The following is a 21113-nucleotide window of genomic DNA, read 5'->3' on the forward strand; positions in this document are numbered from 1 at the left end:
AAAAAAAAAATAGATAATATTGATAATAAATCATTTTGTTAAAATCAAGCTCACTGTACGTTTTTATTTAAATGTTTAGCGCCATCTTTCGATCATTTACTCTTAAATTCTTCTTTTTTTTAATAAAGGCGATTTTGTCACAGAATATAAATTTAACTTCTTGTAGCGTGACTGTTTTCCTTCTGGATTTTTATTTTGCGGGTTTAATTCGCCATTTATGCTTCCGGCCACCCTTGACATCAATAACAATACATCCGGGTAACGCATGACGTCACATACGCGAAATGTGACTAATTGACAAACTTGTTAAAGTAAAAATTTTCTGTTAAACAAATTACATTTGAATGTGTTTGAGAGTTGAAGTAACTATGTAAACAGAGAGAATTTTATTTTGTTTAAAAAAAAAAAAAGAATGATAAATTGGTGATTGACGTTGCTGTACTTCCGTCTAAATCTTGCGGCTTCCGGAAGTGAGGACTGTAGTCACATTTCAAATAAATGATATCACAAATAAAACATAAAAACGGAAATTTCCCATGTTTTGTTCCCAGCACTTTAAAATTCTTTCTTCCTTACCAACTCCTTAACACTTATCGTACTCACAAAAAAAACACAAAATTAAATGAAATACAAAAACATTTTACATGAAAAGCTTTATTCTCCAGTTCACTTCCATCCATCCATCAACAGTTCAGATTATATAGAATTATAATTTCAAGAATTCACATAACATTTGCCGCAGTTGAAAAAATGTGGACACAATTAACCTTAAATCCTAATAAATGAGGCGTCCTTTGCACTGTGTAACGTAAATCCCATAATCTCCAACAAGAGTCTTTCCATTGATAAAGAGGAGATGTTTGTAAGGCAGTCGTTATGACACTTTATTGAAATGAAAATGTTTTTAAAAATAACTCGGTGAACATTCATGTGACTCGATAATTGTGGATCATAAAAAAAGAAAGAAGAGTTTGCAGGACATTATGAAATATGTTGACTCCGTCCGTCTCTTCTTAGAGTTTCTTTATCTGTTGGTTGGTGTTGTGGATCTTCAAGTCCATCTTGTCCACCTTGTTGAGCAGCGAGTCGATGGAGTCGTCCTGACTCTCGATCTCCGACTGGAGGCCCTTCCCCAGATTCTTCAGCCTCGCCAGACCCTCGGACATGGAATCTGAGAAACACAGCCGATCGTCTCAGTCACTTTAATAAACTTTATCTTTCAATTATAATAATATAATATAATATATAATATAATTCTTCTTCTCACCGAGGTTATTGTCCAGCGTCACGTGAGCGTTCTGCAGGTGTTGGTTCTTGGAATAGTTGTTCTGCGAGTACGAGCTGCTGTCCATGGAGGCGGAGGCTCCGAAACCTTAGACATCAAACAGTAGTTAGTACTGGTAGTTCAAGGTCATGACCCTTAAGAGATCTCGCCGCACCTCCCGTGTCCAGCTTCCGGAGGTTGGGGTGACTGGCCTGGTACTTGTCTTCGTTACCTCGACTGTCGGAAAGAGCCGACTGTAATCTGGAAACATATCGATTCATCACGGATGTAGTTGTTGTTTATTCATCTTAATAACGTCTATGTTCGCTTTTATAGACGTTAAAGAATCTGCGATAAAACATGGAAACAAAAACTAACAATAGACTTGAAAGACCTGATCCTCAAAGAGTTGCTTAAAGCAATATATTGTGAGTCGAACAAAGTATTTTTTTTAATTGTACGAGGGAATATTCTCAAAAAATTAACATCCAACCGAATATATAAAAAATACATAGGAAAGGGAGGGAAAGTAAATGAGAAATAGAAGGACAGTTTTGAATCCACTTGGAAATATTAAATTGAATAAATGAATATACACATTAACACACAAAACAAGTGAGTTTTCAAGGAAGTGTCAAACAAGATTCTTTATAACTCCAAATCAAAAATGCTTTAGAACATTTGGATCTGAGGAGTCGAAGCACTGGTCGTTTTTTGAGCTACTTGTTAGAGAAACACAGATTAATTGTGGAGATATAATAATAATAATAATAATATATGACACAAATAATCTAGACAATTTGAAAACATTTTTCCTGGGACACCCTTACACACGAATAACAGGAAAATGGATTGAAATAATCAACAGTACTGTGTATATATCTATTCAATTGAAAATAAAAATGATTAAAATAATTATTATGAATAAATTATTCAATTTACTTTTCACCTAAAAACTGACAAACCTCATAAAATATGGAGGGCATTGACAAATATAATGAGGGGAAAGAATGGCCATAAATAGAGATCACTGGTTTTAAATAATAATGATGCATTGAATCAACTACTAGAATATTCTGATTATATGTTACATGTTCTAGGACCGTAGCTCAGTGATGTATTTAAGTTTATTATGGAATTCAATACTATTTGGAGGGAAAAAAGGATTGATATGATTGTTGAAAGTTTCTTAAATATATGTTGTGACTCTATTGTATCATCAGTGTGTGTTTGTACAAAACTCTCTTTTCATTGAAATATCGACATTCCAAAATAATCTTTACAGTGAAAACATTTAGTTTTTCTGGAGATTAAATCTTGTTAACCATAACCACACCACCCACTCTGCTGTGATTGGTCAAACATCAACCGCATTTCATCAATCGCCGATGTCTCCACCTCTGAGGGACTCGTTGTATAAACAAAGCAGGGCCTGAATACAGCTGGCTGGAGGAGGAGGAGTGAAGCCATAATTACGCCATAATGGACTCTGGTAACCTCTCATTCACCCAGATTTAAGACGAACTTTATAGAGTAATAAGTTATAAACATGGTCATGATTAAAACGATTTGTATTTGAAACACTGTAACTGTTGAGAAAAGAAATCTTCTAGCAATGTCTACCTGTCATTGGCTTGGTATTTCTTTGCTTCTTCAGGCGGAGGCTGCGTCTCCGGTTTGGCCTTGAAATAGTTGACCAGGCCGCCCCAAACACTCTTGATGCTGTTGATGTGCTTCTGGCTGGTCTTCAGGTCCTGCTCCATGTTGTCCATGGCCTTGTCCGTCCTCCTCAGCACTTCTCCCTGACGCACCAACTCCTGCACAAACCACAGGCCTTAACCTCGTTGATTCCAGACATTTCATGGATAATCGGATCAGCGGTGACAAACCTCGGCTGTTTCCACTCCCATCTTCTCCGAGTCGTAGATGAGCGAGAGCGAGCGGTAGCTGCTGTCCACCGCAGACTGAGCCGTTCGCTCCACTTCCTGTCTGAGGTACTGCTGCTTTCTTTCCGCGTCCGTCATGTTGCTTTCTCCAAAATCATCTCGGCTCACTCCCCGGGCCTTTGGTCTGAAGTCCTCCTCGTCGTCGTCATCCTCAGTGAAGGGGTTATGACTCTTCGGGTAGGCCATCTGTCGAGGAGACGGAAGTCACACAAACATGAATTATGCTTCAATAATTTCACAATAAAACAACTTTAATCTGGTAAAAAGAAGAGCGCCGTCCAACAAGTCTAACAAAATGTAGACGTCCTGATAAATTCTTGCTGGAAGTCTTCCCACAAATCAAAAAATAAAACCAGATCAAATACCAGGTAGAAGAAGGGGTCCTCACATTTGACTCCCGAGAACATTTTATCCCCACAGTTTAAAGAAAAATTCAGTTTACTAGAACAAACCACCGTCATTCGCAAAATGTTCATTTTTTCACCCCCTAGGAAAACTAAACAAAAAAGCAACAATATTGTATAAATAGTTGACACCAATAAAAAAACATGTAAATAGGTACAATGGCTGTAAAGTAAACAATAAGGACCATTTTAAGCGCAAAGTTTAAAGTAAGTAAGTAAGTAATTTTATTTATATAGCGCTTTTCTAGACCAGGGTCACAGGAAGTATAATAAATTGTGGCATGCAATATCTAAATAAACGTTTTAATCGCGGTATTACCATGTTTAAGCTTCCCTGAAATACTTTGTCCATCTTTATATATATTATAGTTTATATAAAATTAGTTATTTCAGTGGATTGTAATTGGTTTGCTAACGATGAAACTCACCGGATAAATGTGTACAAAAAGTCTCCTTAGAATGAGTGGAACTGCATTTAGTTACAAGTATAATCGATCATCAATAATAAAAATAAGTTGTTTTCTTATCGATTACAAATCTATGGAGACGAGGATCTAACGCCACACGTCACCACACCTTCCCCGGATGTCGACGGGCGTAAAGTAAACACGAACCTTCGTCTATAAACACAATTTAAAACGAATTAAACAGGGCAGTAAAGCTATTATCTGTAAAAGAAACACGAACCTTTGATCGGTGGACTTGGAAGACGCTGTTGCTGCCGGGTCAGCTGACTAACACAGCACGCGTCACTTCCGGTTAAAGTGATGACCTCACACGTCATGTAAAGAATAAATGAATTGAAATGAATACTTTTTTTTTTAATAATGTTTTTGAAACCATATGTGGTTGATTCTGACACGATTATGACTTTGATTTCCAATTTGTTTATAAAATGTAATTTGTCGGCGATTGTCCCAGGCGGGACGCCGTACTGCGGCTCCACCACCAGCTCACTGCTGCTTCGCTTCCGCGCTGCTCCACGTCTGATGTGGAAGTAAACATGTCCGTCCGCGGAGGAGGATCGAGGGGCTTCTATTTCAACACCGTTCTGTCGCTGGCCCGCTCGCTGGCAGCCCACCACCCGGCGCCCGAGGAGAAGGTGAGGACGGTGGGAGACATTTAAAGAGTAACGACGAGCAACAGGATGGAAAAATAAAAAAACGCTTCCGCACAGGCGGAGGTTTATTTTGGTTTGATAGCGCACACTGGCTAACACTGGCTCGTACAATTGTACATATCAAACGACATACATTTATATTTATATATATATCGACACATTTTAGAAAACAAAATAAATTACGCATTTATTAAAGCAAAAATAATCCCATTAATGTACACATTAAACACCAAATAAATTGAAGAAAATAGTTCTTGTGCCTTTTTACTGTCTTAAATAAGACAAAAAATAAGGACAATTAAAAATTTGTTATTTTTCTTAATTTGATATGTATGTTCTTTTGATCGTATTATTTACTAGTAAAATATGTCACCTATATATAATTCTGAATTCAACTTTTAAATATATTACAGGTAAAAACATGGATTATTCAATAAAAAGTGTAACCAATGAATTTAATGTACATTTCTTCTACATCGATGAAGTATTTTAGCAAAAGGAAAAGTCGGTGGCAGAAGTTGTCATGTTTGGATTCATGTGCTGGTCAAACCGGTTTGTACGAATGAATGGATGGATAACTGAATAGATAAATGAATGACACGAACTGGACAAATAGTTTACTGTGTACCTGGGGTGATGTAAAAGTTTAAATTGATCTCTTAAGTGGGTCAGTTTGCAATGAAAGTTAAGCTGTTAAATGTACATTTTGTGGTTTAGGGAGTATTTTTTAAATCATAATTCTCTGTTTATCAACTGATATAAGGTTTATGGGGATATAAGCTGAGTTAAGGACTGCTTTTAGTTAACACGAAAAACTTTCATTCATAATTGTAGTCAAAAATGTGACTATTAAAATGCTAATTGTGTCAAAAAAATATTGTATACTTCGATTCTAAAGCTTAAACAGTTTTGACATCCAAAATATTATTATGTAGAAAAAGTCTCTAATGGATGAACTGTTTCAGCCTTTTAGATGCACAAGTTATAATTGGCCCCATAAATATGCAAGTAAATATGTGCCATCAGATCTTACAGTATTTAATATCTAGTCATTTTTTAAATTTAATTAATTTTTTCTATGCATGAATAAAATCATTGTAAATTTTAATACGGAATAAACTGTGTAAAAAAATTAATGAAAAATAATTCAGTGTCAAAATTAAATAAAAAAAAGTAAATCAAATGTAAACCTTTTGAATGTAAATGAATTCAGTGCAACAACGGGATCGATTGCTTCTCCTTGGTTGCCTGGATTTGTTTTTGACACTAAATGTATTTACATTGACATATTTTGCATTGCATTTTACATGGAATTGTTTTTACTGAATGTTTTTTTTTCAATATTTTTATTCAAAGCACAATGGCACACCTTTCTTTCCATACATAATGAATGTGTGGGGAATATGTAGCAGAACTGTATGACCAGGCTTGTTCCCTACATTGTGATATTATAAAGGTTAAAAACATATTTTGTATTCAACTCTTTCTTTGGTCAGGTCAAGAAGCTACAATGCATGTGTCCTCTGGAGTCTCGCGGCGTCTTCACTCTGGACGTGCGACGCAGAGACGCAGTTATCGCTCTGGCCGTCTTCCTGGTGGAGTCCGGCCTGCAGGTGGGTTTTGTCCATCCTAGCGACACATTTACCAGCGTAACCAAGAGCTCTTTACCTCGGAGGAAAAACACAACATGACCAGATAACCTCAGTTTATCATCTTGTCAAGTAGGAAAAGTGGCCTGAGGACGATGAAGTAAATAACATTAAAAATGTCCCCGAGCACACTCGTGCGTATCGGCCTCTAATCTCATTAAACTCGGATTCCTAATCGGCTGTAAGTGGTTCTTAGAGCGGCAGGTGCCCGTGTAAGCTGTTAAGATCATCACAGAGCATCGACACACAAAGAGTAATTATATAAAGAGCCTCATCGTCGCCAACTCAAAAATCAGTGCCATGTTGGCGATCGATCGGAAACACGCGTTAATCATGCCTTTCTTTATCGGACGAGCGCAGCTGTTTGTCTGGTGTGTCATTATTTGTTCTCCTCCGGCAGCACAAAGACACACTTGTTCCCTACTTGCTGAGCCTGTTGCGAGGCCTGCCACGAGTCCAGTGGATCGAAGAGGTCTCGGGAAAGAAAGGAAAGGGTGAGAACAATCCTCCTACAGTTTTGAAATAATCCTCCAGGAGGGTTTCCTGCTCGTGTTGGAATGTCATGAAGCATTTAAGTTGATTCTTACACCCATTATGCTTACAAACGTCTGTTGTGACTAAATGAAAAATACTATAACTAGAGAAGCACTTGGAGATCGCAGACCTCTGCCAAGCTGCACCTTTACATTAATGTAATACTACGAAACCTCACGGAACAATACTATGAAGCCTTGCAGTGTAGTACCATGAAGCCTCGCAGTGTAGTACTATGAGGACTTGCAGTGTAGTACTATGAGGACTTGCAGTGTAGTACTATGAAGCCTTGCAGTGTAGTACTATGAGGACTTGCAGTGTAGTACTATGAAGCCTTGCAGTGTAGTACCATGAAGCCTCGCAGTGTAGTACTATGAGGACTTGCAGTGTAGTACTATGAAGCCTCGCAGTGTAGTACTATGAGGACTTGCAGTGTAGTACTATGAGGACTTGCAGTGTAGTACTATGAAGCCGTGCAGTGTAGTACTATGAAGCCTTGCAGTGTAGTAGTATGATGTCTTGCAGTGTAGTACTATGACGCCTCACAGTGTAATACTATGAAACCTGTCTGTGTAGTACTATTAAGCCTTGCAGTGTAATACTAATAAGCCTTGAAGTGTAATGCTATGAAGTCTCGCAGTGTAGTACTATGAAGCCTCGCAGTGTAATACTATGAAGCCTTGCAGTTCAATACTATGAAGCCTCGCAGTGTAATACTATGAAGCCTTGCAGTGTAGTACTATGAAGCCTTACAGTGTAGTACTATGAAGCCTTGCAGTGCTGTACTACGAAACCTCACAGTGTAATACTATGAAACCTGTCTGTGTAGTACTATTAAGCATTGCAGTGTAATACTATGAAGCCTTGCAGTGTAATACTATGAAGCCTCGCAGTGTAATACTATGAAGCATTGCAGTGTAATACTATGAAGCCTTGCAGTGTAATACTATGAAGCCTTGCAGTGTAGTACTATGAAGCCTGTCTGTTTAGTACTATGAAGCCTGTCTGTGTAGTACTATGAAGCCTCTCTGTGTAGTACTATGAAGCCTTGCAGTGAAGTACTATGAAGCCTCACAGTGTAATACTATGAAGCCTGTCTGTAGTAGTATGAAGCCTTACAGTGTACTACTATGAAGCCTTGCAGTGTAGAAGAGTTTTAAGAATCCGGGAAATGTGAGTTCTTCTACTAGAGCGGCTCAGAATTCTCAGACATTTGTATTAACTGCAGGTGACACAGATCCTTCTTGTTTAGACACGAAAATAAACTATAGTTACTATAGTATAAACGACACAAACGCATGGATTACAAACTCAGGATCATGTTGTGACATCATTTTCCAATATTCAAGTTTAGAGATTTTTCTCAGTTGAAGGAAACAGTTTCTGGTCAGTTTCCTGCAGTGTCGAACCAGAGACATGTCTTTGTCAAATACAACACCCAGGTTTCTCAGGCTCAGTTTGACAGACTGACCTAAGTCACCCAAGTACTGACTCAACCCTGGAACCTTATCATCATTTCTTTCTGTTGTTTTCAGATCTTCTTCCCGTAGCAGAGAACTTCAGCTTCTGCTTGGTGACTCTGTTGTCAGATGTTGCTCAGATGGACCCAGACTCCAGACAAGAGGTGAGTTTGATGCGACGGCATCTGTCGGTGGACTGACTCGAATGATTCCTTTCAGATCCTGGAGTCGGTCCTGGAGGTCATGCAGACCCTGCAGGGAATGTGCCAGACGCCTGATAACCAGGACAGAGGTATGTCAAGGAATCTTTCACCGTCATGAAAAGAGAGGTTAATGGCTGCTGCTCTCCAGTGTACTTGTGCAGATATATAGTACCCGGACTCATCGGTATGACCCGGGCCTTCGGTCGATACAGTAACCTGGACGAGGCCCTGCTCTCGAAGCTGTTCCCCCGAGAGTCTCCTCAGGCTCACTGCGTCGCCGAGGAAACGGAGGGAATCCGCAGGAGGTCCTTCAACGACTTCCGATCCATCATGCCTTCTTCGCTTCTGACCGTGTATCAGAACGACACGCTGCGGCGACGACAGGGTGCTAACCTGGATACGCCCGGACCTCCCTGCACAGATCCTGGGGGGCACTCGCCCTGTTCGCCGACCGGCCCGCATTACTTCGAAGGTGAGACCGAGAAACTCTTCTGGTTCTCTTCGCTCGTCCCCAACTTTCTTTGCTCCGGGGACAGGATTCATATCAGAATTATATTTCCCTGACCAACCTTTAAATAAGAAGAATAAAAACCAGTTTCTTTCACTAATTTTCACTAGTTTACAGGTTTATTTTTTCAACAGTAAGAGTCGCATATTAATGTTACTTCAGAACAAATACATCTTTCATACAGAAATAACCAATAGAAGACAATTTATTTAAAAAAATGATTTGTGTGCGGGCCGGCACAGGTGGTTGAGGACTAAGACCTGGTCTAACACTTTGTTGGAATCTGGCCTCTCTATACATATATTGCAATACTTTAGTAACAAGTATATATTTGTAGTATTGTCCAGTACTTGACTCTAGAGTTGTGATAGTGTAGTAACAAGTATATATTTGTAGTATTGTCGAGTACTTGACTCTGGAGTTGTGATAGTGTAGTAACAAGTATATATCTGTAGTATTGTCGAGTACTTGACTCTGGAGTTGTGATAGTGTAGTAACAAGTATATATTTGTAGTATTGTCGAGTACTTGACTCTGGAGTTGTGATAGTGTAGTAACAAGTATATATTTGTAGTATTGTCCAGTACTTGACTCTGGAGTTGTGATAGTGTAGTAACAAGTATATATTTGTAGTATTGTCGAGTACTTGACTCTGGAGTTGTGATAGTGTAGTAACAAGTATATATTTGTAGTATTGTCGAGTACTTGACTCTGGTGTTGCAGTATTTACAGACCACATGACTCTTGACGAAGTCGTAACTACTTTCATTTGTTTTGAAACCAAAATATGTCCAAACATCAGCTTTAAAAGTTGCGGAAGTCCACTGTATCCTCTCGTCCTCAGTCATCATCAGGATCTTGCCCGATTTCCTTGTTACTTTAGCTGCGGAGGACGTAATGACTGCTGCCATCTAACTGAAAAAACTGAATTATTATATTTTACTCACACTTTATTATAATATAAACCACCGGACACTTTTCTTGGGGACGATAAAAATCATTGAATATTGATACAGTATCTTATTGGTATATATCGGTGTATAGATATTTTTATCACACCCTTTAAATCAATGTATCCATCCACTGGGTCGTGGCAAAGCTACTGCTCTGTGACCAATGATGATTTCTATACTTTACATTGTGTTGTTTATTTGAGTGTAAGAGGCGTTTAAGACCATCATTCATCTCCTCCTCCACATGTCAGGACTCTTGTCTTGGTTGTGTTGTACCCCCAAATAATAGTGCAAATTGCAAATAGAATTCAAAAGAAAAGGTCTTTGAAACATTTCTTTGCAGAATTCAACTGAGGAATGCCTTTTTTTTCTGTCTTAAATTGAAGGCCAGTCTGTGAAAATAACACCTACATTAGTGAGGTCCGTGGGGAGAGCAAGGTTGGGGACCCCTGCTATAAACGTTCATTCATCTCTTCGCTGCTGACGTCAAACCTTTTATCTTTAGATCAATGCGACTCCAGTTAAGTGAGGGTCATGTATTTGTAACAATGCTGCGGGAAAGTTAATGAAGCGAAAATAAGGTTTTGTGTGGGTGTTAATAGTGTTGAGTCATCTACTTACACAAGAACACACACATGTATTTTAGTCACTATGACGTTCATTACAGAGAGAAGATGAAACATCTCTGTGTGAATCAGTGTCAGGATCAGTGGAGACTGATCTTTATTTTCTTTTATCCTGAATGTCTCTGATGAATTTGATTTGTATTTTGTGTATTATTTTATGAAGATTTATGTGGTCTCACTGTGAACTTTGGCCATTTTTATAAACCTGTTCCATGTTTACTATATAATCAAAGCTGTATCGATGATAACAATTGATCTTCTTTGATCCTTAACCATCTGCTGGCGTCTCTTGCTCTGCCTGCACTCATACAAAAGCAGACGTAAATTGGGGGTCATATTGTATTTAACTGCAAGTTTAAGACCCCTGCACGAGGAGCCATACGTTTCCTTGGCTACAATTTGAACAGAATTTTCTGTAATTGGCAAAGAAATAATCAACTAAATCTAAAGCAACATCTTTTTATGTATTGTCAATTTGTTGTTTAGATAAAAGCTTGACTTTTCTTCTAAAGATTTACGGTCAAAAGTAAAAAAAAAATTTAATGCGGATTTTAACAAATTGCTTTAAGTGGCGGCTGGTTTAATTAGTTTGACATAGATTGTCGGACCACGTTAAAAGATGTGGTGGGAAATATTTGGCCCACGCAGCTGAAGTTTAAAACGTTCAGATGGGATGTGTACTGATACTTGGTCAGTATTCCTTCCACTGTTACCCTCACGGTTATGCTGGTCAATCCCGCCAAGTTGTTTTATGTGGCCCAAGATAATTGTTTTGTTTATTGATAAATGTTTAATAGGAAAAAAAAGGTTGTGCGTCGTAAAAAAAAATGCGATACGTTTCCCATAAGGAATGAGTGGGACGAGGTAAATCTGCAACGTTTTTCAAACATATCCTGCTCTTGCATACGTTCATTTAAAAAACACCATTCAAACTTTAAAATGTACATAAAAGTCCAAATTATCACTGTGGGATTTTACTCTTTTGTAGCTTTTATAGTTTTGTTTTGATGGATAGATTTTCTTTAATTAGTCCCACAAGGGGAAATTTTAGGAAGTGCACGGCCCACAATTTTCAAATGTAGTTTATTCTGGATGATGTATGTTATATAATTAAATATATAATGTATAATTAAAGTGTTTTTTCATCTGTATCTAAACAAGGAGCATAATAAAAAATATTATTCATCATTAGCTGTCAAAGTGTTCATTTTCACATGTAATAAATATTGATTAAGTTTAATATTAGACTTTTTTCGACTGATTCTTTCAATGGTATAGGGAGGGAAATGTACTGGAAAAGAGCGCCACCTAGAATATTTGTCACCAGTGTAGGTCGTATAAAAGCCTAATATCTGTCACCATCATCCGTCAACTAAACCCGAGTCTTGACCCTTCAGGTGCCTACCTCCCCGACAGCAGCTCCGTGGACCCCGACTACTACTTCTCAACGGTCAGCTCCAGCTTCTCCGTGTCTCCGCTCTTCCTGGACCTGGGAGCGAACGAGGTGGAGATGCCCGTGGAGCTCCTGCGTCAGCTCCTGGCCATGGTGAGAAGGTCCACCGCCTCGTAGAAGAGGCGACGCTGATGTTAAAACTGTGATTTCAGGTCAAGATATTCGTCACCGATGACTTCCTGAAAGGCCTGGACGCCGTCCTGGCCGACGTGGCGGATGTACGTAAAGTATTTCAAAGTAAAAGCATGAGAATGTTGGTGATATATTTGGATTTGTGGTTTAGACAAATCCAGGGCTTCGCCTCTTCTACAAGAACTTCAGCGACACCCTCTACGTGTGCGTGTTCAAGATGCTGCGCGACACTTTGTACAACATGAAAGGTGAGTACGGACGTGGATCAGTGCCGTCAGAACATTGCATGATGGGATTTAATATTTTCAAATGTTGAAGCTAATCACTTGAATTAAAAATATATATATTATCAAATGAAATTCGTTTTTTAACACACAGTTTAATCAATTTAAACTGAGAAAAATCTCTAAACTTGAAAATGTTGTCACAACAAGCTTTTCCTTGATTTTCTGAAACTCCTGTGTTGTTTCTCGATGTTATCTTGACCTTTTAAGTATATATTTGATTAAGTATTGTTTTGATTGTTTAAGCTCTTTGTGACCCTTCAAATTATTCAAAAATCAATTTTCCAAATTCTAAATTTTTAAATTTGTATCCTTTTAAATTCAATAATATATTTTATTCATAATATTTACGACATACGATACCATCGCTTTGGAATCTGCCATGAGTTGACACATTAATGTTTGTACGTCTGCGAGTCCCCTGATTGGCTGAAAGTACGATTAAGTAGCTCGGTGAGACTATTATACCAATATTTTTTATATTGAATTTAAAAGGCTTTAAATTAAAGAATATTACATTTAGAACAAGCGTTTCCTAACTGGAATTAAAATATCTAACTCTGTGTAAATAAAAGATTATTATTATTTATTTTTTATTTTTTATAAAATGACTTGATATGAATATAGATAAATGGATAGATGGATGGATACATGATGGATAGATATATAGATGGATACATGATAGATGGATGGATGGATGGATAAATTATAGATGGATAGATAGATAGATACATGATAGATGGATAGATAGATAGATAGATAGATAGATAGATAGATAGATAGATAGATAGATAGATAGATAGATAGATACTAAATAGATGGATACATAGATGGATGGATAGATAGATACATAGATGGATAGATAGATGGGTACTAGATAGATGGATAGATAGATGGATACATGATAGGTGGATACAGGATAGATGGATAGATAGATGGGTACTAGATAGATGGATAGATACATGATATATGATGGATACATGATAGATGGATAGATAGATGGGTACTAGATAGATGGATAGATACATGATAGATGGATGGATACATGATAGATGGATAGATAGATGGGTACTAGATAGATGGATAGATACATGATAGATGGATAGATAGCTTGGTGAGACTATTATACCAATATTTTTTATATTGAATTTAAAAGGCTACAAATTAAAGAATATTACATTTAGAACATGTGCTTCCTAATTACTGGAATTAAAATATCTAACTCTGTGTAAATAAAATATTATTATTATTATTTTTTTTTTAATAATAATAATTTATTATAAAACTAATTCAACCTTTCAATAAATCAATTATTCAATTAAATTATTTAAAAAAACAAATGCTTAAAAACACATTTCAATAAAAAAACCTCAAAGTTTCAACATCAGAAGCATGAAATTCAACAGTTAATATTCTGATGCCGCCGACATACTTCCGTAGATGAACAATAGTTTCAGATATTGTTGTGTTTATATCACATGTGTTCCGGCTCCAGCTCTGCAGCCCACGTTTGTGCGCGAGGTTCACGACTTCGTCCTGGAGCAGTTCAGCAGCAGCCAGTCGGAGCTGCAGCGGGTGCTCCACGACACGGGGGGGTTGCCGGGGGAACAGAGCCCCCTGAAGCTCCGTTGCCAGGCCAACGCCGCCTGCGTGGACCTCATGGTGTGGGCCGTCAAAGACGAACAAGGTAACGAGGATGGTGCGGTCAGAGGTCGGAGGTCGGTCGTGGGCGCCGAGATAACTTGAGTCTTCTGGTCCGCAGGAGCTGAGAACCTGTGCACCAAACTGTCCGAGAAGCTTCAGTCCAAGACGTCCAGCAAAGTCATCATCGCTCACATGCCGCTGCTCATATGTTGCCTTCAGGTGCGCTCGTTGAAACCATTGTAAGACATCTACTGAGATATAACGTCAATGCTGCTGCGTCCAGGGTCTGGGTCGTCTGTGCGAGAGGTTCCCGGTCGTGGCTCACTCCGCCTCCACCTCCCTCAAAGACTTCCTGGTGGTTCCCTCGCCGGTGCTGGTCAAGCTCTACAAGTATCACAGCCAGTACAGCACAGGTGACGTTCTGCAAAGGTTCTGCTTGTTCTATCAATATTGGGTCGAATTTAACTTTATTTATTCCATTGATTTTTGTCAGGTTTTGTCTACAAATGATTAGATTAGATTGACTTTATTAATCCCTCTGGAGATCTTCTTTTGGGAAATTGGGTTTCCAGTACAGCAGACGATAGATTCATAAGAACAAGAACAACTCGCAAATAAAAGAACAAAGTGCAAGGGATAACAAAGTGCAAATATAAAGAACATAGATCAAAGAAAGCAACACAAAAAAACATGATACAAAGATGAACATGAAATAGAATACATCATCCCTTCACTCCTCTCCTGCCCCCAAACTCAGATTTATAAAGATAATAGCACAAGGAATGAATGGGTCCCTGAGTCTATTAGTGTTGCATCATGGGAGGAGCATTCGTGCGCCATCTGCTTCTCACTGATGACCGTGTTCGGAGGATGATGTCATCGTCCATAATGGACAGTAGTTTGTTGAAACTGTCTCTGCAACTGTCACCAGTGAGTCCAGCTTCATATCAACCACAGTGTTATAACATGTTCTTCGTATTTTTGTGCCAATTTTCGATAACCAGAGGTTGATCTCGTGATCAGCAGGTGATCGGCTCTTACTGTGACATAATCGACTCATGCAGGAAAAATTCCCTGAGAGATGTTTTGTTGTTACAGCCACACATTTCTGTGTATATATATATATATTTATATGACAAGATGGCGGCAGAATTCATCAGTGAGGGTTGAGTCATATATTGATATATACTGTAGATCAACGTTAATGTGAGTCTGTGTTGTGAGTGTGTGACGGTGACTAAGTTTGTTGAGCTGTTCAAAAGATGGAACAAAACTAGTGTTTTTTTTTCTCCGAGTCATATTTCATTATCAGCTCAGCCGTAGTATGTAGATAACATAAAGTTCAACTAATGTGTTGATTTAAGTGTGTCTTAAACAGATGTTTGACTCTATTGTATCATCAGTGTGTGTTTGTACAAAACTCACTTTTCATTGAAATATTGAGATTCATTCTTGTTGGCCATAACCGCACCCACTCTGCTGTGATTGGTCAAAATGGAGGTTTGTCACCGCACGTCATCAATCCCGGAAGCCTACACCTCTAAGGGACTCGTTTTATAAACAAAGCCGGGTGTGATTATAGCTAGCTGGAGGAGGAGTGAAACCATTATTACGTCATAATGGACTCTCGTAACCTCTTGTTCGCCCAGATTTAAGAGCAACTTTATAAAGTAATAAGTTCAAAACATGGTCATGATGAGGAACTTACTGCGTCTTGGAGAGAAAGACTTCAACATTTGAAACATGAGAGTCAGGAGAGTTGGAGTTTAACTTTAGTTGCCTTTTAAAATGAGTGAGAGTTATTATTTTTATTGTTCTCTATATTCTTTAATTGTAAAAATGTCATTAATAATGGCCCTTTTTAAAAAAAACTCAAGAAAATGGCTATATGGAGTAGAAATCTACGAAAGCTAAATACTGAAATGCAACAATTGTACTACGTGTACTATATATATATATATATATATATATATATATATTTTTAGAATGAATCTAATAATAATTGGTGAAAAAGTAAAGTATCGTTCAAGAACTGGTATTGAAGTTCATGTATCATCATCTAAAATGTTGGATTGATAACCTGCTTCAAAAGCCTCTGAAGCTGTGGAGCAAAATATTCCAGGGACGACAAACGTCAGTTGAGTTTGATTGACAGCTCAGAGTAACTCATTGATCAGCACTCGGCGGTTCCGCCCGAGAGAGCCCGTTAACTGGGTGATCAGTCATGACCACTTTTTTCCATGCGTCAATCCTCGTGTCACAACCACATAGAACCACCAGCAGCCGATCACACTCATTGATTTTCAAATTAATCGTCTGCAGCAACCGGAGAAATCCGAATCAACGTGACCAACGAGTATTCCCAGTCCACGCTCAGCGTCCTGTCCAGCCGGAGGGAGCAGCCGTCCATGTACGAGCAGCTGCGAGACATCTCCATCGACAACATCTGCAGGTGAGACACCAGAGCGAGCGAGACGCTTGTTGGGTTATTGATCGCTGTGTTCCAGGTGTCTGAAGGCCGGGCTCACCATGGACAACGTGATCGTGGAAGCTTTCCTGGCGAGTCTGTCCAACCGACTGTACATCTCACAGGAGAACGACAAGTAAGAGAGAAGCTGATGTAACACAAGCAACGCTAACAATTCTAGTGACACGGTAACTTTAAAGAAAGTTCATCTTAATCCAAACGGAGATGACAAATTGGTTTTCTTTGCAATTGATCTGATTTAAATGACTTAAATCTCCTTTTTGAAGGAGATACAAGTAAGAATAGAAAGAGGGTAGATAGATGGATACATGATAGATAGATATATAGATGGATACATGATAGATGGATGGATACATGATAGATGGATGGATACATGATAGATAGATATATAGATGGATACATGATAGATGGATGGATACATGATAGATGGATGGATACATGATAGATAGATATATAGATGGATACATGATAGATATGTAGATGGATACATGATAGATAGATAGAAAGATACATGGATACATGATAGATATAGATAGATGATACATGATGGATACATGATAGATAAATATAGATGGATGGATACATGATAGATGGATGGATGGATACATGATAGATTGATGGATACATGATAGTAGGATGGATGGATACATGATAGATGGATGGATAGATAGATGGAAACATGATGGGTAGATATATAGATGGATACATGGTCGATGGATGGATACATGATAGATAGATAGATGAATACATGGATACATGATAGATGGATTGATGGGTACATGATAGATATAGATAGATGGATACATGATGGATGGATGGATACATGATAGATATGGATGGATGGATGGATACATGATAGATTGATGGATATATGATGGATGGATGGATGGATGGATACATGATAGATAGATGGATACATGATGGGTAGATATATAGATGGATAGATATATAGATGGATACATGATGGGTAGATATATAGATGGATAGATATATAGATGGATACATGATAGATAGATGGATAGATAGATAGATAGATAGATAGATAGATAGATAGATAGATAGATAGATAGATAGATAGATAGATAGATAGATAGATAGATACATGATGGGTAGATATATAGATGGATAGATATATAGATGGATACATGATAGATGGATGGATATATTCATGGATACATGATGGGTAGATATATAGATGGATACATTGTAGATAGATAGATGAATACATGGATACATGATAGATGGATGGATGGATACATGATAGATATAGATAGATGGATACATGATGGATGGATAGATACATGATACATGAGAGATGGATGGATGGATATATGATAGATTGATGGATACATGAGAGATGGATAGATGGATGGATGGATGGATGGATACATGATAGATGGGTGGATAGATAGATAGATAGACAGCCTAAATTATTTATTTCTATTGTTATATTTTATTTATTTTTTCTTCTAAAACTTTAACTAGAAAATCTCTCAAGCTCGTTTTATATTTATTAGCTGAAGTCTTTAAAAATGTATCATTAGTTTCATCTCTTATGAGTTAGAAAAAGCTCGGCTCAAGTCCTTCTTGACACAATAATAAGATACAAAACTGAACTACGTCTCTCATGTCCTCCCGTCCCAGAGACGCCCACCTCATCCCGGACCACACCATCCGGGCTCTGGGCCACATCGCGGTGGCCCTGAGAGACACCCCGAAGGTCATGGAGCACATCCTGCAGATCCTGCAGCAGAAGTTCTGTCAGCCTCCGTCGCAGCTGGACGTCCTGATCGTGGACCAGCTGGGCTGCATGGTCATCACCGGCAACGTAAGCCCTCTGAGGAGAATCACTTATTTCCGTCTGATGACGGCGAGAGTGGGAGCAGAAGTTCTGGCGCCCACAGAGACCACTGTGCCAGCTCCTAAATCTGGCATGTAATTGAAGTTGAAAGCATCATTATTGTGATTTATGAGCCACTTGACGAGGTCGGAATATTTATTCTGGTCTGTAGTCTCAGAGGAAACTCTATGATGAATCATATTCAATTTTTTCATATTTTTAGTGTTTTTTATATATTTATTGATCAAAGCAAGAACATTTTAAGATCCAAAATCCCCCGGAAACAATAAAATCCTGCCAGATCCTGGTGATGACTGAGGATGAGGGTGCAGTGACTCAGGCGGCTTTTAAAGCTGATGTTTGTGCATATTTTGGTTTCAAAAACAAATGAAAAGCAAAATTAATTTTATGCTTTTCTTCCTTGCAAATCTTTTTTTTTTTTGTTTACCATAGTTCTTTTATGGTTTATAGTGCAATGAAGTGTGTGTACATTTTTATTTATTTTTTATTTACAAGCAAATATTCTCAGCCTTTGTTTGCAAGTAAACTTCTGCTCGATAAACGGCCAACAACGGCGGAACATTTGAATGCCCCTTTGACTGAGGACAAGAGGATACAGTGATGACTGAGGACGAGAGGATACAGTGACTCCAGCAGCTTTTAAAGCTGATGTTTGGACATATTTTGGTTTGAAAACAAATGAAAGCAGTTACGACTTCGTCAAGAGTCATGTGGTCTGTAAATACTACAACACCAGAGTCAAGTACTGGACAATACTACAAATATATCGCTGTTCCTAGAGACAACACAGGGGATACCACAAATACATTTGCATTCGGGCCTCCGTGTCACCTTGACCCTGAGATAACACTGGGGTTAAGGGTTAAGAAACAAAATCTTTTCTTTTTTTTTCTTCTCGCTATTCTTGAATCAATAATTGATTTTTACTCATAAGATAAGACGAGATACTTTAGTTGTCATAGCAACAAGTTCACAGTAGAAAAATAATAGATACTAGATTAAAAAAATAAGATTAAAATCACATTTTCCTTAGATTGAACATACTTTGAATATAATAAATAATAACAAATCAAATTCTAACAAACTCATGGCTCAGGGGCCAAATCTCGCCTGCCAAGTCACTTTATATGGCCCGCAGGATGTTTGTCTCATTTCTTAGAAAGTAAAAGTCAATGTTGATATGGTGACCTATTAAGATGCTAATATTTAAGATAAGATTAGAATATTGACGTCGACAGTTAGAAGGAGATTTTAAAAATGAGTCAAACTGATGTTCAAAGAAAGATTTTCTTGGTAAGTGTTTGATAAAGTGGGACAACTACAGAGAAAATTAATATAAATTTCCAAGAATCAAAAATATTAATTTTGTTCGGCCCGTGACTTAAAAGGTGTTCTGCTCTATGATAAATGATCTGAGGTAAACATATATGAATGAAGATCCTACTTACTGATCATATTCTGTTTTAATCATGAACACGTTGCTGTAATTCTCACTATATTTAAATGTGTTTCTTTCCAGCAATACATCTACCAGGAGGTTTGGAACTTGTTCCAGCAGATCAGCGTGAAGGCGAGCTCGGTCGTCTACTCGGCCACCAAGGACTACAGAGACCAGGGCTACAGGTGAGCGTCGACGATCATCAGATAAGAGGCGTGTCATAACAGACGTCCGTCACTCTCCAGGCACTGCTCTCTGGCCGTCATCAACGCTCTGGCCAACATCGCCGCCAACCTGCAGGGGGAGCAGCTGGTGGACGAGCTGATGGTCAACCTCCTGGAACTGTTTGTCCAGCTGGGACTGGAGGGGAAGAGAGCCAGCGAGAGGGCGTCGGACAAGGGCCCGGCGCTGAAGGTGCGTGGGCACGTGAGGAGCGATGCTCTATTATTAAACCTGCTCTGTTCTTCTTTTTCCCAGGCCTCGAGCAGTGCAGGGAACCTGGGCGTGCTCATCCCTGTGATCGCAGTGGTGAGTGCGTTTGATGTAGAAATTCATGGATTCAAAGAGAAAATCCTGTAATGATGACACTTTATTTTGTTAGCATCGTAGCTAGCATTCTCCACAACAGACGAGAGCTGTGTCTCAAATCGCATACTTGCGTACTTAAACGTAGTATTTTTAGTGCATATGTGCATCTCAATTCTAGTGCATCATGCACACTAAATTGTCACTAAAACGCCCACAAAACCGAGTAAGGATCGATGGACACTTTCAACCCTTAATGGCCGCCATCTTAGTGACGTTGTAAACGGAAGTTACGTCATGTATATATATATATTCATATACTTACAGGTGTATTTTCAGCAGCAGTAGGAGGATGACACGTCTTCTGTGCTGATACTGGCGTAAATATGTCGCCAATATTTCCTTTCTCAAATTTCTTGATCCAAACCAAACGTGCTGCCAGCAGGTGGCGATAGTGTTCCTACAACTGGTTGAAATCATCATTAAATATTAGTAGAAGAAGAAACTGTCGCGTCATTTCCTGTTAGTGTGTAGCAGCAGTGTTTGATTTGAGACATACTATCTGTTGAGATTTTGTTACTAGTTAGTATGCACACTATCCTGTTGCATACTAACCTCAAGT

At 38.5% G+C, this 21113-nt stretch overlaps 2 protein-coding genes across 4 annotated transcripts in view; one reads left to right on the forward strand and one right to left on the reverse strand.

Annotated features, from left to right (window-relative positions):
* Positions 1-638: 638 nt before the first annotated feature.
* Positions 639-4350, reverse strand: snap29 (synaptosome associated protein 29). 2 transcript variants are annotated; one of them, XM_087793759.1, is made up of 6 exons: positions 4302-4350; positions 3154-3396; positions 2888-3081; positions 1440-1525; positions 1268-1372; positions 639-1171 (listed from the first exon to the last, which is right to left on the reverse strand). In XM_087793759.1, exons 2-6 carry the CDS (start codon positions 3394-3396, stop codon positions 1014-1016), a joined length of 786 nt encoding a protein of 261 aa, XP_087649885.1. In that variant the 5' UTR covers positions 4302-4350; the 3' UTR covers positions 639-1013. The 2 variants fall into 2 exon arrangements, with proteins under 2 accessions (XP_087649885.1, XP_087649967.1); XM_087793841.1 differs by lacking the exon at positions 4302-4350 and adding an exon at positions 4043-4269.
* Positions 4351-4564: 214 nt separating this feature from the next.
* The window catches only part of pi4kab (phosphatidylinositol 4-kinase, catalytic, alpha b), a 38935-nt gene continuing 22386 nt past the window's right edge, over positions 4565-21113 (forward strand). For both annotated transcript variants that reach the window (XM_087788031.1, XM_087788032.1), the window contains exons 1-18: positions 4565-4716; positions 6231-6347; positions 6784-6877; positions 8453-8541; positions 8597-8669; positions 8729-9052; positions 12064-12212; positions 12272-12337; positions 12403-12499; positions 14031-14222; positions 14298-14398; positions 14463-14592; positions 16502-16631; positions 16687-16782; positions 18312-18495; positions 20048-20151; positions 20212-20380; positions 20444-20494. In XM_087788031.1, coding sequence (XP_087644157.1) covers positions 4618-4716; positions 6231-6347; positions 6784-6877; positions 8453-8541; positions 8597-8669; positions 8729-9052; positions 12064-12212; positions 12272-12337; positions 12403-12499; positions 14031-14222; positions 14298-14398; positions 14463-14592; positions 16502-16631; positions 16687-16782; positions 18312-18495; positions 20048-20151; positions 20212-20380; positions 20444-20494 — 2265 coding nt within the window. In that variant the 5' untranslated portion in view covers positions 4565-4617. The remainder of the gene's footprint in view (positions 4717-6230; positions 6348-6783; positions 6878-8452; positions 8542-8596; positions 8670-8728; positions 9053-12063; positions 12213-12271; positions 12338-12402; positions 12500-14030; positions 14223-14297; positions 14399-14462; positions 14593-16501; positions 16632-16686; positions 16783-18311; positions 18496-20047; positions 20152-20211; positions 20381-20443; positions 20495-21113) is intronic.

Source organism: Callionymus lyra, chromosome 1 (assembly GCF_982586985.1).
Source record: "Callionymus lyra chromosome 1, fCalLyr1.hap1.1, whole genome shotgun sequence".
NCBI lineage: Eukaryota > Metazoa > Chordata > Actinopteri > Syngnathiformes > Callionymidae > Callionymus > Callionymus lyra.